General features: G+C 41.0%; 1 protein-coding gene across 4 annotated transcripts in view; it reads right to left on the bottom strand.

Moving 5' to 3' along the window:
- Positions 1-18,562, bottom strand: part of pappaa (pregnancy-associated plasma protein A, pappalysin 1a) — a 374,601-nt gene that overhangs the window by 184,797 nt on the left and 171,242 nt on the right. For all 4 annotated transcript variants that reach the window (XM_069932344.1, XM_069932351.1, XM_069932360.1 and 1 more), the window contains exons 11-13: positions 9,360-9,473; positions 3,638-3,773; positions 1,306-1,519 (exon numbers count right to left, since the gene is read on the bottom strand). In XM_069932344.1, the coding sequence (XP_069788445.1) occupies positions 1,306-1,519; positions 3,638-3,773; positions 9,360-9,473 (464 nt within the window). The remainder of the gene's footprint in view (positions 1-1,305; positions 1,520-3,637; positions 3,774-9,359; positions 9,474-18,562) is intronic.

The following is an 18,562-nucleotide window of genomic DNA, read 5'->3' as shown; positions in this document are numbered from 1 at the left end:
AGTCCACAATCTGCTTTTCTACAGCTCTTGATGATATTCTATCTCATTGGAAAACTCATTGAGGTACACATTCCATCCAGCTGCTTTATATAGTATTTTTCTTATCATCTGACATCCAAATGGCAATTTGTATCAAAAGTTACGACAGCACACAACAGACGTAGCAAATATTTTCTCAAATATAATGCACGCAGAGTATGGGTTTGCCGTTTTGTTGCTAATTTGCTCTACCCCTTCTCCAATCACTTGTGGCTGGACACCGTGAATACCAGCAAGCACCAAAACAGCTATTCATCATGCCAGGGGCTGTGAATACTTGAGGTCCATTGTTTAGAAGTCCATAGGGGAAAAATTAAGGTTCATGACAGGGGAGAGCACAGGTGAGCTTCATCCTGGCTTTTCTGCGCTGACCAGACTCTGTTCCAGCATAATTTTGAACAAGGGTCATTGGAGAGTTATCAGGACCTGGGATTGGGGGTTGAGATATTGGGGAACATCTTCGACTTAGGTCTCTCATCAGACCAGTTCAAAACTGGGCAGTTGCTGAGCAAAAGACACCTGCTGGTGGCAGCCATTAACGTGAGCCTCCTTAACAAGTAGGGAAATATGTCTGCTGAACCTGGCTCAATGGAAAGTGAAGGGCTAATGGGTATAAGGTAGTGGAAAATTAGATTGTTGTGGAGTAGATGCAGATAGGTCGGCACAATGTTTTGGGTTGTAAGGTGTGTGTGTGTGTGTGTGTGTGTGTGTGTGTGTGTGTGTGTGTGTGTGTGTGTGTGTGTGTGTGTGTGTGTGTGTGTGTGTGTGTGTGAGAGAGAGAGAGAGCGAGACAGAGCATGCAGTTCTATACAGTCAATTGCACATGGACATGCCCTTTACTCTGCTTTATTGTTAGACTGGGAACCAGACTTTCACTGATGCCTGTGTCCAGGTTTAGAATGGGAGAAACAGTTATCCAGGGGCAGGAACCGAATGACGTCAAGGTACCAGAGAGGCTGCACAATTTTTTTCTCCATCCTAACACTCAACTGTGCATTCAAAGGTCATGACCCATTCTCTCAGGGCCTGTGAGTTCAGCACAGACTGCTAATTGAATTTGGGTCTTTTTGGGTTTGTTCCCATCCATTTCTGGTGCACACCTTTGTCGTCTTGTCTTTTTCTTGAAAGAGAAAAGGCTTGTCTAGCAGGAACAGTTGGGAAAAAGAGCCTGAAGGACTGATTGCAAGTGGCAGATTCTGTCAATATCGTTAACTTATCTAGGAACCCACTGATTAACACAAATTAAAAGGTAGTATTAAGGCTCACCTCTGCTCTGTTGGGTTGTACATCTCACTGCTTTGGCAGCTATTAATTGTAATGGGGTCAAAGTTGTGGAAGGAGCGCAGGGCCACCCCAGAGATGGCAACATACAGTGAATGGAAGGTAATTAGGATGGCTGTGGTCCTGTAGAATGGCTTGCTGAGGTCATGAATGACAGGGATAACGAGAGGGTTGTTCCGGCAGTTTAAAATATGCATTCCTGCAGAAAACAAAAAGTGGGAGACAAACACCAGTCATTAAAGATCAGCAAGGTCTCAGTCTTTGCAACTGCAAATTTTCATTAATGGAAAATGCATTTAACCAACAATAATGAAATGGAGAAAATGTTTTCATCGAAATCTTTTAAAAGCCAGAATATTGCTTACTCAGTTTTCTAGGTGGTCTTTTACCAAAGCAAAACCTTTACCAACAACAAAAAAATATGCATTGGTATTCCACAAGATAATCAGATCTACCCATTATTGGATTGCTGTTCCTTACCTCATACTGCATGCTATTTTTGGTGTGTACTAATTAGGCAAAACCTTTTCTGCAGTGAGAGTACGGTTTTCCTTTGGGTAGCTTTGAAAACCTTGAACAGATGTCCCAGCAATTGTCAGTGTTTGTGAGCAGATCACAAAATAAGAAAAGCTTCAAAACCACAATATAGTGCAAGGAAAGCAATGAGAAAAGGGGGGTAATTTTATAATTTATATTGCATTAGAACTATTGTTTCCAAACATGTGGTCACCTTATCTATTCATATTTGTGAGCTACTAATTAAGAATTGTTTACTTTCCTTCTGTGCTTAATGTGAAAAGAAATGTGTAAACTGCAACTTAATGTTAGAGAAGATGGGACTTAAATATTGGACTGAGTTTATACCAGCAGTTGTTTAAAGGAACATTTGTTCTTCATAAAGCAATACACAATCTGCTAGAGAAACTCAGCAGGTCAACCAACACAGTGGAAGACAAAGCATTGTCAACTTCGTGGACCAGTACGACCCATCTGCTTGATAAGCCTACTGGTCAAGGCTCAGGGACCATTTTCACAGAGCATCTACACTCTGTCCACAGTGGCCATCCTGAGCTCCCGATTGCTTGGCATTTTAACTCCTGAAGCGAAGAAGGATGAGAGGTGGCTTGATAGAGTTCTACAAGATTATGAGAGGCATAGATAAAGTAGACAGCAGTGCCTGTTTCATAGGGCACGAGTAGCAAACATTGGAGGAAATCTGTACAAAGTGAAGGGAGGAAAGTTTAGGGGAGACAACAGGGAGTTATAGAATGTCTTGCCTGGGGTGGTGGTGGAGGCTGGAACAACAGGAGCATTTAAGAGACTTTTAGATAGGCACATCTAAGAAAAATAGAGGGTTATGATGTAGGGAAGTTTAGTTTTTTTGATGGGGTAGGTAGTTATAGGTGGACACAACATGGTGGGCCAAAGTGCCTGTATTATGCTGTAATGTTTAATGTTCTCTTTCTATTCCCACACCCACCTGTCCATGCTGGGCCTTCCCCACTGCCAGAATGAGACTCAACATCTCATTTTCCACCTGGGCAGTTTACAGACCATGGTATAAACATAGACGTCCAATTTTAGGTCATATTCCCTCTCTCTTTTTTTCAATGTACTTCCATTCTTCCCAATCCCACCCCCCCCCCCATTTTGTCCCCTTTCCCACCCAATGCCATTACCCCCCCCCCCCCCAAACCTACTACCCATTTTCATTCCTCTTCTTCCCTGGTTCCATCCTCTTCCACTCATATTTTTCTCACTATGTTCCTCTCCCCCTCCCTCACAATTTCAGTTCCACCTGGTCTCTCATTATAACACAATGCACAGGCTGCCATTTGGGCAGATTAAAGTGGAAATTGATAGGTTCTTGATTGGTAATGGCATCACAGGTTATGGGGAGAAGGCAGAAGAATGGGGCATAAAGAAAAATTTATCAAATATACCAGTCATGATTCAAATGGTAAAGCAGACTCAATGGGCTGAATGCCCTAGCTCTTACAGTCGCTTGTTCACCAATCCCCAAAGGGGCCCATTCCAACCTCTCCAATCTTGTCCAACTTTTCAAGGTGAAAATATGATATCAAAGTGTGTGTGTGTGTGTGTGTGTGTGTGTTTGTGTGTGTGGAGAGATGGCCTCCCTTGGATTTCCTTTCACTCCATTCACTTATCTGAGTTGCATTCCCAAAGAATATCCATTTGATTCTCCACAGTTGGACCACTCCACTAATTGATCCATTTGAACTTCCTTCAGGGTTGGTGATAATGACATCCTTTCATAGTATGATCTATTTGTACTTCGTTAAAAAAAAAGACTTACCCAGGTCATGCTTCCGATCATTTGTGTCAACCAACTGGACTGTGATTGATTCTTGCTTTTGATCAATGAGGTTAATTCCATCAGTGGCCAGGTGAACAATAACAGCAGCGGCAACCATGGGCTGACCAAAGTAGGCCTCATTAGAGAGAAGAAAAATGATAAGGATTATCATTTGGTTTGAGAAAGATGGGGAACATAAAATACTGACTTTTCTGGCCTGCAGTCCTGTTCTGAAACATTCCATGAAGCAACCATTTGGCTTATTTCATATAATTATGAATCATTGAAATTTAAGGTGCCAATGGAGGTCTTTTGGCCCATTGTGTCATGCTGGACTGTGGGTTAAAAGGACTTCCCTGATCTTGCTCCATGGCCCTTTTAGTTATCACCATTCTATAGCTCATTTGACCAAACATCAATAGATTTTATGCTTCTCAAGCACAAAAACATAATATCATGACTTTGGGTGATTCTGAGGGGATAAATCTTCCTCCATTCATCATTTGTGGACATTACCTTTTTTTTAATGATCTCATCATTCCCGAAAGGTTCCTCATTCTTTAGCTAACCCAAATAGATTGAGTGTGAGTCTAGCCAATGAACAAGACTATACATGTGCAATGAACAATGTGGTCAAGCCTGATATCTAGACACATATATGGAGTGATCAATAAGACGTAAGACTCATGGCCAGAAGGTGAGCCCATGGCAATTTTGGAACTCTTGGATAAGATAAGGGACCTTGGACAATCTAAGACTCAATGTGGATCAGTCAATTCATTTGTCACCTTCCATTCTACATTGTTTTCTTTATATAATGTTATCCATAAATATTGTTGTAATATCAAAAAAAGTGATAAGGTGTCTTTTAAATTTAGACATACAGCACGGAAACTCGCCCTTCTGGCCCACAGTCTGTGCTGCCCAAATTCTCCAATTAACCTACAAACCCCATATATTTTGAAGGGTGGGAGGAAATCAGAGCACCCGGAGGAAACCCACATAGACATGGGGAGAACATGCAAACTTCTTGCAGACAGCGTAGGATACGAACTCAGGTCGCCAGCACTGTAATTGTGTTGGGCTAACTGTATGCTAAACATGCCGTGTGTAAAAATAATGTCATTTTCTGCCCATTGATATGCATGAGAGACAAAGAAATAGTGAGTCAACTGCAGGCTCAAGGCCACCACAGACTTGAGAAAATAATCTGGGTTGACATCTCGGAATGATGCTCACGTATTGCTGCATTAAAGACACAGTAAAATTTCAATAGTCCCATTCACCTGAGGCTTTCATGTTGGACTGAGACAGATATTTCCAGACTATTAATACCACAACATTCTTTTAGGTTAAAAAGATAAATGTTCCAGCAAACCAGTTACATTTAAAGGGAGCACAGATACTGGGGTTCTGGTTAGTTATGAGCAATATGGTGGACGTCACCTGGTGAGCCAGAACAACCACTAAATATTAGAATTGTCCTCCATCAAACTAAAGGAATGTGATTGCACTTCATCTAAGGCTGTGTGATATTATTTGGATGACATAATAAACAAAAGTGATGGCTTCAATTTGTTAAACCTTGCTCTACGTTAATTGACTGCCGTGCCTTCATGCACATTAATAGCAATTGTAATTAATAAAATGTATCAGTTGTAATGGCCTTTCAGATGTACCAGGAATATTATAAGGAGTTAAATAAGTTCATCTTTCTGATTTTATTTTTGAAGTATGCTAAAAATCCTTGAATGTGTTCAAGTGGTCTTGATTCAAGCCAGAATATGATGAGATAGATATGATTGAAAAATTTCCCCCTTGACATTGTCGTGGTCATAGCCTTCAGGCGTATTGATGTGCTATCAGTTACTGCTCTGATCATTGGTGCAATCAATCACAAGTTTCTCATGAGATTTCTAGTCTATCATGAGTCTTCAGTGGTATCAACCCTCTATGTGACAGATGTTGTAATGGGGTTAACCATATAACCATATAAAGCAGAGAACAGGCCAGTTTGGCCCTACTAGTCCATGCTGGAACAAATCCCCACCCTTCTAGTCCCACTGACCAGCACCTGGTCCATACCCCTTCAATCCTCTCCCCTCCATGTAATTATCCAGTTTTCCTTAAATGTAAAATAATGTCCTTGCTTCAACCACCTCTGCCGGAAGCTTATTCCACATCCCAACCACCCTTTGCGTGAAGAAATTTCCCCTCATGTTCCCCTTATAATTTTCCCCCTGCAATCTCAAGCCATAGCCTCTGGTTTGAATACCCCCCCCCCCACTCTTAATTGAAAAAGCCTATCCACGTTGACTCTCTCTGTCCCTTTTAAAATCTTGGACACCTCCATCAAATCCCCCCTCAATCTTCTACGCTCCAGAGAAAAAAGACCCAGGCTGCTCAACCTTTCTCTGTAACTTCCTTATTTCATATGTTTTGGTCCTGTTCAGCATTTTTAAAGTATTTTCTCGTATTTTCTCGGTTACTATTCAACCTCTCCCATTACAGCTTTATTTGGTGCGGTGATAGAGAACAGTCAATTATTAGTGTCCAATTGCCATGTGATTGCTTTGGCCACTTTAATGGCTAGATGCAGCATTTTGCTAAGATGGAAGGATTCTATCGGTCCCAATTATGCTCAATGGATGACCAAAACCTTATCATGCTTGAGAAGATTAGATGTAATGTTTTGAAAACTGTAGTTACGTTTAATAAAATGAGGCACAATTTTATGGAATATTTAATGAACAATACACTGGTTTATTTTTTTTCATGCAATATATGAAGCATTTGTAGACACTTCCTGAACTTAAATATTTACATGTAAGGCAATTCACCAACATACTACTACCTTTTGGTGGTTTACTACTACCCTTTGGTGGTTTAAGGTGTCCCAGGAGCTTTTACCCTTTTTTTTAACTTTAATTACAGTTTTTTTTTGTTTTTTTTGCAGGAACAAGAGATATGATATTGAATTTTGTCTGTTGTGATGTTCATTTTTATCATAGGATAGATTGATAGATTGTAATTACTCTGTACCTGTACAGCACACTTTTCTCATTCTTACACTTTTTTGTTGTGTGAATTAATAAAAATATTTTAAAAAAGTGTGCCCACCGGGTCACTTTCTTTATTTGATGATTTCTATGCTCGTATTTTTTTTTTAAAGCATGTAATAACGGCATGACTCATTAGGGGAAGCTCATGCTGCCTTTAGCAGGTCCCAATATTTGGTGATGTTCGTAAGGCACTACCAGAGGTGAGTAAATTAATCCAATGATGGTGCATTTGTACTAAAATCTTACTGAGATTGTTCCGATTTGCAGTGTTCCACCAAGAATGAGACAGTGTTTGTCGTGTCAAGACAATTGTGCCAATATTTGTAGAATGTCAATGGGTGTGTAAATACTCAGTGCCACCAAGAGTGTCAGTATACGTGCAGCATTATCAGAAAAGTATCTGTACTGATAGCCTCTTAACCCAGTTTGTCAGTATTTGTAAGGCACTTTCAGGAGCGTGTCAGCATTCAAAGGACACCTCGAGGACAATGTCAGTATTCCCAAATGGACCTTGGACATGGGTCTGTGTACATTGACTTCATATGGGAATATTTGTAACATTGTTTGTGTCTTTGAGTTTCAATATTTGTAGAACACGGTGATGAGGGGGCCAGTATTGCAGAACATCCTGGTGAGTATGTCACTATTCATAGAACTTTGTGTGTATGCAAATATTTGCAATTTGTCTCTGAGTGTATCTGTGTTTGCAATATCTCCACGAATGTGATAATATTGCCATGATTTTTTGGAGGCTTTTCTATAATTCAAAGTGTTTGTGGTGTCTTCAAGAGTGTGCCTAGTAATTAGAGTGTGTGGTCATGAATGTGCCAGTAGCTGTAATGTGTTTCCGTAGTTTTGTGTCTCTGTGGGTGTGTCTTAATTTGAAGTGTCATGGTATGTCTGTATTTGTAGTGCATCTATTTCTGTGAGTGTGCCAGTATTGTTCTGTGTCCATGCAAATGCTTTGCTAATCATGACTCTTCCTGAGTTTATCAGTATTTATAGCGTGGTAAGTTTTTTTTATGATGAGTCCAACAGAAAAGATCAATTATCACAGCACTTCGATCTTAAGATTACAGGAATGTGAGCCTCTTAATAAATTTTATATTCTCAAATCCATATCCCTTGTGTAATTGGAGAAGTTTATGGGTTGTTAATGGACACAGCGATGTGTTTCACCCAGTATTCCAATTTCTAGCCACAACCCAAAGAAGTGCTGGCTGGGAGATATTTGGGCCCAGCTGTCCATGGGTGTCAGGAGGATCAGCTGGGAATTACAGTTCCTCTGAATGTGTGAATGCTATAGGGTAGTTCATGGATGGTTAGATTGATAAGACTGATGTCCACCAAAGACTCAATGGCCAAACACACTCCTCCAATGTTGTATAACAATTATGTCACCAGTTAAAGCTTCAGTCTGATGTAAAGACTGTTCAACTAGGTGAAGCAGTGGAGAAATTATCTCACAGTACAAGGCAGTACCACATGATAGAACTCAAGAATTCTGGAAGAATCAGCACGGAAACAGGTGCTTCGACCCACCAAGACGGTGCCAACTGCCTACTTTCCATTCACATGATTTCCACATTCATCCCCATTGACGCGATCTACCAGGATCCTTGTTTAAAGAGAGCACATAAAATCATTGAGGACCGCCTTCCACCCTGCACACACCATCTTTCAGCTGCTCCCATCGGGAGAGAAATACAGGTGTATCAGAGCCAGCACCACCAGGCTGAGGAACAGTTTCTTCCCACAAGCAGTGAACGAACAAAGGAATAGCTCACACTCATCATCTGAGACTCTCATATGCATGAAACAATATTTATTTATATGAATACTTGTCCTGTATATGTTTTGTTGTCTGGCTGTGTGTCAGCATGCTTTGCACCGAGGACCATGCAAATGTTTTGCTAATCATGACTCTTTATGAGCTTATAAGTATTTGTAGTGTGGTGAGTTTTTTTTTGTGATAACTCCAACCGAAAAGTTCAAATATCGCAGCTGTTTCATCGGATTGTACTTATGTAATCATATGATAATCAACTTGACTTTTTTTTAAAAATATAGACCTACAGCACAGTAACAGGCCATTTTGCCCCATGGGTCTGTGTGCCCATTTTACACCAATTAACCTGCAACCCCAGTTTATTTTGAATGGTTGGAGGAAACCGGAGCCCACGGGGAAATTCCACACAAACATGGGGACAATGTACAACTCATTACAGACAGTGCAGGATTCGATCCCTGGTCGAGATCGTTGGGACTGTGAAGGTGCTGCACTAACTGCTACGCCAACCGTGCTGCCCTATTGATGTGACTTTATTTTCATAAACTCCTCCTAGATTACGCCAGCCACCTGTTTACCAGGGGAAATTTATAATGGCCAATTAACCTAACAACCTGCACATCTTTTGGATGTGAACAGAACCCAGAGTCCATGGCAGAAACCCCTGCACTCACAGAGAGAGCATGCAAGCTCCACAGGCAAGAATTGAACCTGGGTCTCTGGCCTTGGAAGGCAGTGACTCTGATGGTTTCACTGCCATGGAGCCTTCTGGGGTGATAGATAAAAGAATGGTGGGGGCAACAGTGTAATTATTAAAGAAGGTTTTGATTTCATCAAAGTTCAGTATCCATTCCAAGTGCAATCCACCTACCTCTAACCAGTAATTTGCAGGATAGAATGGAACACCGTGAAATGCTTCCAGACAAGGGAACCACGCGTACTGAGCCACTCCGTCTGACAAATCAATAAACTTTGTCTTGCACACCTGTAGACAGAACACACACACTCATTCATAATCAGTAATGTGACTGGGAAAGCAATCTGCAGCCAATTCGCTAGATATCAACTTTGCAAATTTAGCCAAAGATCCTGAGTGTATTTAACTCGGCTGAGTGCAGATTATGGAAGCTACCTGAGCAGTGCCGAATTATACTGGCTGTAATTACCATTTATTGAGCCAAACTACTTGGCAACATAATGATGGACATACCAGTCACAATAGTCAAAGGAGAATTAAATAGTACAATGGTTTCAAGCTTTCTGGCATTCCTGCAGCGACATCACCTTGGAATCTCCTGAGCATTTCTAGAGTGTGAGTGATTGCACCAGTATTGATTGATTTCCCACCCACCTCCCTCTAATTCTTTGTAAACTATATTTTAAATTGCACATCATAAAATTTCTGGAGTCCAGCACTGCCACTAGTTTAAACTTCCACCAGCACCAAGCATCTGAAAATGTTGTATTGACAAGATCAGATGAAAAAAGATTAATTTTACAATGAACAAATTGGCAGTGTACTTTCCAAAACTGTGAAAGAACAATCAGTCAGCCTTTGTGATTGTATAATTAATCAAACATCATTTCCCTTTTAGGTTTGTGTCAATGGTCAAACAGAAGTGGTGTTACTCAGTAAACGAATCTGTCCAGAAATATTCATGATAAAATAACATGAGTGTTAACTTGCTTAATCAATTTGTAGACATTATTATAATTCAGATTTATGGATACAATAAACAATTTACTGAAAAAATGTTCTCGCCCCTGAATAACAAGTCACAGCTGGGTGCTTTATAGTGTTACTTGATTTTGGCAGAGAACTTTTTACATCGTTGCTGGTCCTAAATCGTGCTTCTCCTCACCTGAAAAGAGAATGGGAGAGGGGAACTGCTATAATTCGACAAGGCAGATCACCACCACCTTCTTGAGGACCACTTGGGTTAACTAATGAATGTAGGCTTTATCGGTTAAGCAGGAAAAATTAAATGCAAAACTATAAGCAGAGCAGCAGTCTGATGTGTGGTTGAGTTTGGTGCTCCTAGATCCATTGACCTGTCCACCATCAACTGTGCGAGCTGAGGTGCCACGGTAAGTGTAGCAGTCAGCACAGCACTGTTTCAGCTCCAGCAACTAGGGTTCAAAACCGATACTGTCTGCAAAGAGTTTGTAAGTTCGCCCCAAGTCTGCATGGGTTTCTCCATGAGCTTTGGTTTCCTCCCATCTTTCAAATATATAGGTTTGAAGGTTGATTGGGGTCTTTGGACAGGACGGGGCCGGAAGAGCCTGTTACCGTGCTGTATGTTTGAATTAAAAATGAAAACACAGTGAGAAAGTGATCAGGTCAAGTCAGTCGGTCGAAATCAGACTATATTGGTTCTTGTTACGTTCCGTCACTGGGCCATTGAGGGGCTGAGACTGAGGAAAAGCTCCTCAAACAACAGAGGGAGGAGCAACGGCAAGGTGCCACAGTGGTGGCATTTCAAAAAATGGCGCCACTGCCGGAGCCGCTGCAGTAGTAGCACTGCCACTGCTGTGGACCTGCGGGGTGTGTGGAGCGGAGATACACCGCTCCCAAGGGATCCAACTACCCAGTTAACTGCCATCAGCTTCACACAAACTTTGAATGGCCCATTAAAGGAGCTGAAGGTAATATGGATCTGCGCCCAAGATGGCGATGCCTCTGACCTGCAACAGCTATGAGGGATTGATGACTCCAGGGAACCAGAGGACTGACGCAGGACACCAGAAAATGAGGAGACCATCCCCAAACTGAGAAGGAGAAGCAGAGGAGACGACCTATGGTATGGTGACCATGGCAGTGGACCAATGAAGGAGCTCTGCAGCTGACAGATCAATGCGTGCGGCGGTCTGTGGTGACTCAAAGCGACGAACCCATGGACGGTATGGGCTGCTGCAGGCTGCTGGAGACTGGCTTGAAACTGGCTGAAGGGGCACCAGGTATCGGAACAAGGATATAAGCGTGTACTGAAGGCAAAGGTGCTGAAGGGTTCCTAACCATGTCGGAGATTCAGATCTGGGGCTCAGGTTGCAATGGTTTGGACTGGGCTCTGTGTGGCTTTGGAGGCTGCGGAATCACTGGAGGCGAATCTGCGGAGACCGGTGACTCTGGGGGTACTTTCTTTTCCTTCTCTTTCTCTGACTGTAAGGAGGCATTTCAGGCAATTTCTGCTGATGGCGAATCTGTCAGCCTGACAACAGGCAAAAGCAATTTCATGTAATATGACACTGTTTTATTTTAATGACAATATATTGAATCTTGAATCTTGATCTTGAAAGTTTTAAGTGGAGAGAACATGTTAAAATGTGCACTGATGGGAATGTATGGACATGACACCGAAGGTGCAAAGACACATGGACAGGTTTTCCTTTTTGGAAATAATTGGTTGTGAATAAAGTCTATTTTTGGGAGAAAAAATGTAATGAAAATGCAGTTTTGGCAAAGGGCAGAAATTAAGATTACTTATTTGACCCCGTAGATTAGGCACCATTTTACTGCCTTCTCTGAGTCCACATCTATGTCCCCATTATCCACATTCTGCCACGTCAACATTCTATATGGATAGGAAGGGCTGGGATGATGGAGCAGAGCACTGGTGGATGTTTGGAGAGGTTTGTTATGCAAATCGAAACTTATTTTGGCTTTTAAATAAAACAAAAACAGCCCTCTTTGTGTATTGCTCAAATGCCTCAAACAGCTTGGTTTTAAGATAACAACTCAGGTTGACAGATCACAATATGTTATAAGGCAATACAATTCAAATAGAGGGAATGACCTGTCCTTTCCTGTTCATTTCCAGACAATGATTAAAGGCAAATACCACCCAGGGAGAGAGAATTAGGAGGTGATTCTGTTCTTTTAAGACTTGCATTTTCAGTCCTTACCTCCACTGGCAGACATCAAATGCAATCTCCTCTGGTTTACAACATATTTGGACCCAGCCATGGATATGACTAAACTATGTTCCCCGTGTCTAAATGTCATTTGATTGGAGGGTTTTTCCATGAGAGAGAGATCACTAAATTCAACTTGGACTAACAATAAAGTGGAATTTTTTTTCTGAAAATCTAATAATAAAAGGTAAATGATGGGTGCAAAAGGTCAGACAATTTAGAATGCAATAATATCCAGGCAGCCTAGTTGCGAGCATTAACCTCAGGCTGACAAAGAGGAGGGGACAGCGAGAAAGTACACATAGTAAATCACATCGTCTAACTAACGGGTGACAGCTCAGACTTGTGCTGCTCTGAATAAATAGTTTGTGTGTGAGGTTTTAATTACCAGACTATTAAAAAAAGCCATTCTTTTAAATGCAAGATGTTTGAGGTTTGACCAGCACCCAGAAGAGCCATTAATAATCCTTGTTATTTATTATTTATTTTGGGTGCCTTTATATTTTCCTGATTGGTATTCAGCCACCCAGAAGTAATGCTTTGTTTTTATTACCAAATGTTGCACACTTTCTGGGTATGTGGAGATTCAGTAGGGGCCTATAAATTCCTTTTAAAGAGGGCTGTCAAATGCAAACCTTTTGTTCATTTCTGTGCCTTTTATTGCAGCAAAGCATTTTATTCTTGATTTTGGGTTTTAAATTACACTACAGACACTTGCCAGCACTTAGAATATGGTCCCTGGGAGTTGCAGGATTTGTATATTTTAACAAGGTGTGTGCCTTAACGAGAGTTTCGTAAGCTGGTGTCAAACACAACACAAGGCTGTCTGCAGCAAAATATAATCATTAACTTGTCCTAAAGTTAGGGGAGAATGTGGTTAATAATTGGATTTTAAGCCATGGGGGTCTCTTTTCTTCGTTGGATGAAAAATAGGAGACTGCCTGATTTTTCTTGAAGATAAATGACCCATTAATGAAATCATATTCCCTCCAATAAAGTCATACTTCAATCTTTCAAGTTCCCATGATTTAACTGGGCTGGTTGTTAATACTACAGAAGAACAATTATCCTGATTTGCATCGTGGACCTGCTGAAAAGTTTGAAGGCCGAGTTTTGTGTTTTAAAATGAAACATAGAACATTATAGTACAGCACTGGCTCTTTGCCCCATCATGACGTGCTGACCGGCATAAACCTACTTAAACTAAACATGCCCTACTTCACACCCATAACCCTCTATTTTTCTTGCATCCATGTGCCTGTCAAAGAGTCATTTAAATATTCCTATTGTACCAGCCTCCACCACCGCACCCACTATTCTCTGAAAAAAAACATACCCCTGATGTCTCCCCAAAATTTTCCTCCCTTATCCTTACAAATGTCCTCTGGTATTTGCTACTGTCACCCCAGGAAAAATGTGCTTTCTGTTCATTTAATCTATGCCTCTCATAATCTTATAGACCAGGGTGGGCAACCATTTTTTAAAAAAAATCTGACATTCAATCTCAACTATTCCCTATGCCACAAGTGCACTACGATTAGTAAGGGATTGCTTAAGGTGGTATGTGAGTGCAAAGAAAAAGTTTGAAAACCACCATACCTAATATGCACAGTTTCATAACTCCAAAGGAAATGGACCAATGGCATTTTTCTCAAGTAAAATATTCAGTAACAATTGGGTCTAGAGCAGTGATTCTCAACCTTTCCTTCTCACTCACATAACACCTTTAGCAATCTCTTACTAATCACAGAGCACTTATGGAATAGGGATTACTTAAGGTGGAATGTGAGTTTTTAAAAAAAATAGATTGCCTACCCCTGTTATCTTTCTTCTTTGGCTTGGTTTCGCGGACGAAGATTACCCCTGTTATAGACCTTTAATAAATCACCTTTCATCCTTTTTTGTTCCAAAGACAAAAGACCCAGCTCTGTAACCTTGCAAATGTGCCCGAAAGAGACCTTAAATGTTGAAAAATTGTATTGGATCTATTGAAGGTCAGTAATAATTCAGTAATATTACAGAGATGTGGTCTGAGCATCCGAGGTGGAGTCGGGGTTCCACCTGAAATGTGTCAGAAATGTTCATGTAAACAAGGTTCAACGTGTTCGCTCCTCTCACAGCAAAGTCCACATGCTGATGTAATTTAAGTAACTGACTTAAAATCTCCAGCAATAATAATCAGTCTGTCTGCAGTTCATTTATGACCATACAGTTCACAGACTGCCTCCTTAGCATTAGTACCCCGGAAAGGGGGGGGGGGGGCGTGGTGGTATCCACTCTTAATTATGAGGACCGTGGTGAATTCCCGCAATACATAAGATGGTCCACATCTAACAGTCACAAATTCCACCACCATTGAGCAGTGACTGGAGAATTGTGCAGAATCCTTACACCACTCCGTGTGAATGTAAATGCACTGGACCCCGCCACGGGATTTACCACACAGAACAGCATCCCTGTCAGCCCAAAATAAAGAGAGCCCAAATCTGGCACTCTCTGTAAGGAGTATATACCATATTTGTGTGGGTTTTCTCCCACCAAAACTACACAGGGTTTGCTGATCAATTGGTTTATTCTGGTTCATGAGCCAGAAAGGTCTGCCCCTCTGCTGTAACTCTAAATTAAAATTAAAAATTAAATTTCTCAGTCATGCCATCTACTTTTATATACCTCTGCCATGCAGACATTTTATCCCGCTACTTGTCCTTTTTACATGCTGATTTTTTTATATATATAAAAAGGCAAAGTTGGATGAAAAGCATTAAAAATGCAGTGACATATTTCCAACCTGGAAGGAAGTGAAGCCCTCAAGTAGTTTTTTTCCTGCCAGGAGCTTCACACTTCATTCTTCCTTATCATGCAATTTTCGCCCTGACTGACAGCCCAGATGGAATCCCATGCCATCACTTTCCACTCAAATTCCTGTACACAGCAATGAAACTAAAACCTGCCCATGACAAATGCAATTAGACAATGCAATAGATCTCGTGAAAAGGAATTTGGACTTAAAATATATTCCATGCAGCTTGACTATTTCAGCTGAATATAAATTGCAGCCAGAAAAGTCCCTCAATTGTGCTCTGTCCATTACCTGGGAATAACCAGATTTTTAAAACATGGAAATGACTTATTAAAGCTGTGCAGAAACATTTTCCTTTTTGTGTTAGAGGTTCATTTCTCTGTAAGTGTGCTACAAAAATGAGCTTAATTTTGCAGCAACTCAAAATGGTGAAGAATGCATTTGGAGGTGGTGTGTCAGGCAGATTAACAATGTCATATTGAAAAATAGGGTACCTTTGAGGGGCCACGTGTCAAACTCCTGCTTTTATGCCTCTGGCTAGTTTTGGGGCACGACCTTCTTTTCGGTTTTTCAATGGTAAAGACATTTTGGAAACAAAATTTGCACTGGAAATAATATGGGCTTAAAATTGCACCATCATTTGGGTGACTTGTACTGAAAACTGTCCTTTACAATTGAGAGAAAGTATCATTCTTTAACGTCTTTATTTTTAAGATGTGTCATGACTACTTGAGATTTATTTCAATCTGAATACTAATGAATTGTCAAAATGGATGTAGTGGAGTTTGTGTTTGATAAAATTCAACACTATTAATGGATTGGGATGTTACTTCAGCAGTTATGAGATTAACATAATGTTGGCCAATATTTATAAAACAGATGGTCAATCTGTTTTGAAATGCAACTTATAAACTGTCTGTCTCAGATCAAATGCTATTTATTGTCATGTAATAAAACATAAATATATTACAGAAAAATTTTTGCCATTAGCATTGCCTGGTACTCCTTAGAGTCAGAGAAAGAGAATCAAAAGTAAGTCCTTCCAGAGTGCCTGAAGATTCGCTTCCAGCGCTCCCACAGCTTCTACAGCCACACAAGACTCCAGTTCATTTCAAACTATTGGCAACCTGAGCCCAGATCAAAACCTCTGACAAGATGAGGATGACTTCAGTGACCAAAGCCCCTCAAGAGCCCTCTTTGACCTCAGCATCCTCATGACTCCTGTTTCCAGTAGTCCACAATCTTGTGTGAGTCCTTTGGCCTCAGGTTTCCTTAGGGTCGACTCCTCTGCTTCTTCTACTCAACAGGGGGGTGAGGTGGGGTAGGGACTGTTCTACCCATTACAATTGTCCTGTGCCTGTCCACTGCTACCCCAAAGTCTGCAACCCATCAACACCACTGTTGAACACAGGTGCTACCATCTTGGGCCAAGACCCCATGGTCGCAAGATTTAAAATCTTAAAAATACCATTGGCTCTTATAATAGGTTGCTTAAAGACAGTACAGAACCAACCACATATGGACTGGACAGTAGGACCTCACGGGGAAGCATTGTATCTCAGCTCACTGCTCTCCCATGTCCACAACATCAGGAGTGCTGCTGTTACAGCAGTTCTAGCAGTGCCAGCATTTTCGTGAGATATCTGTCTTGTTTTCAGCAAGGTGCCGACATTTCAACAGTATTTAAATGGCTGCAACAGTCCTTAGGACATCCTAAATGGAATATGAAAGGTGCTTCATAAATACAAAACTTTTCTTTTCCTTTTTTAAGCATAAATAAGTGGGAATATTTCCTGGCTGTACTCCTGGCCAATTTCCATTGGTCAATGAACATTATTCAAGCAAAGTATCTGTTTGCAAGGCAGCTCACTCTTTCTGCGATGTGCGAATTGACCACTGACTTTCCTCTAAGTAATAGAGCCAAACAATTTGGAAACAGGCCCTTCTGCCCCCTGTGTCCATGGCAACTGTCAAGCACTAATCCTATGCTAATCCCATTTTATTCTCTTTACATTCCCACCAACTCCTCCCAGATTCTATCACTCACCCACACACAAAGGGCAAGTTCCCACATCCCATTGAAGTGAGGGTTGGGATAAGCTGTCAACCCACACGCTTTTGTGAGATGGGAGGAAGCCAGAGCACCCAGGAAAATCCCAGGCCTTCACAAGGGAAACATGGAAACTACACAGGTTAGAATTGTACCCAGGTTGGTGGACCTGAGCTAATAACTCTACAAACTGCTCCTCTTTGACTGCATCAAAGTCTCGGAGAGACTGGGGAGACTTCTATGTAATGAAAATTGCTGCATCAATGCAAATGATATCTCTCTAATTTCCTCCTGTAATTATTCATGTAAAATTAGTTAATATACAACCAAATAAAATGAACTCTTCCCCTATTCATACAATATAGCTAATATTTCCATCGAATGATTTTTCTCTCTGTATTTTGAAGGAAAATGTTTGTTTTATTTATGTAGTAATTCCCCTTTCAGTCTCACAACACAAATATATTATCCCAATGTTTTATTTTTCTCTGAATTCAGCAATCTGCCTTTCCCCCCCCCACCCCACAGAGAGCCCACATTCTCCCTGGCGAAGCTTTATGCTGCGGGACAGTTGTCACGCTGTCGGGTCAGCCCATTCAGGCCACGATACCGTGCAATGTGTCTCAATCTTAAAACCCGATATTCTGATGTAAATGTGCCAGTGTGCTCCATTAATGGCCACCCAGGGCTGTCAGAGACCGAAGTAAACTGATTACAATTAGACGCTATTCAGGTCCCAGCTCTTTCATGTGAAAAATTATTTGATCAAAACAGCTCAGATTGGGCACCCTTCACTCCTGATGGCAGGCTACTTTGTTATGCATTAGTTAATGACAGCTGAGTAGCTTGGGAAAGCAAGCTTCAAAAATACACAAATATCTCACTAACTGTCGCTGTTGTACTGCTGGGAAGTTTTTAAAAGATTTATTGTTGTCGGTGGCTGACAATAGATGAAAATTCAAATCACAAGGGACATAAAAATTGGGTAATCAGGTTTTGTTTGTTGTTAATGCCTTTGAAACTACAAATTATTCTCTGTCATTTTTAAGAGAGAGGGAGATGGTTACTAATTCTGCAAACCCACAGTGGTAATTTCTTGCAGAGCCCACTTGCAGCAACTGGTAATTGCCCATTTATAAAGCTATTCTCTCCCAAACACCTCACTAGGCAGGGTTCCTTGCTTCAACTGTGTTGTGGGACTGCTTTTAACCTTTGTTATCTCACTTTACCACAGGGGATGATTAAAACTAAAGAGTACTGACAAGCAATTGTGGCTTCACTGTTTATAGACCCTGTGAGAGGCAAATAAATG

This window comes from Narcine bancroftii, chromosome 1 (genome assembly GCF_036971445.1).
Source record: "Narcine bancroftii isolate sNarBan1 chromosome 1, sNarBan1.hap1, whole genome shotgun sequence".
NCBI classification, from domain to species: domain Eukaryota; kingdom Metazoa; phylum Chordata; class Chondrichthyes; order Torpediniformes; family Narcinidae; genus Narcine; species Narcine bancroftii.
This window is presented reverse-complemented; position numbering and strand designations above follow the sequence as displayed.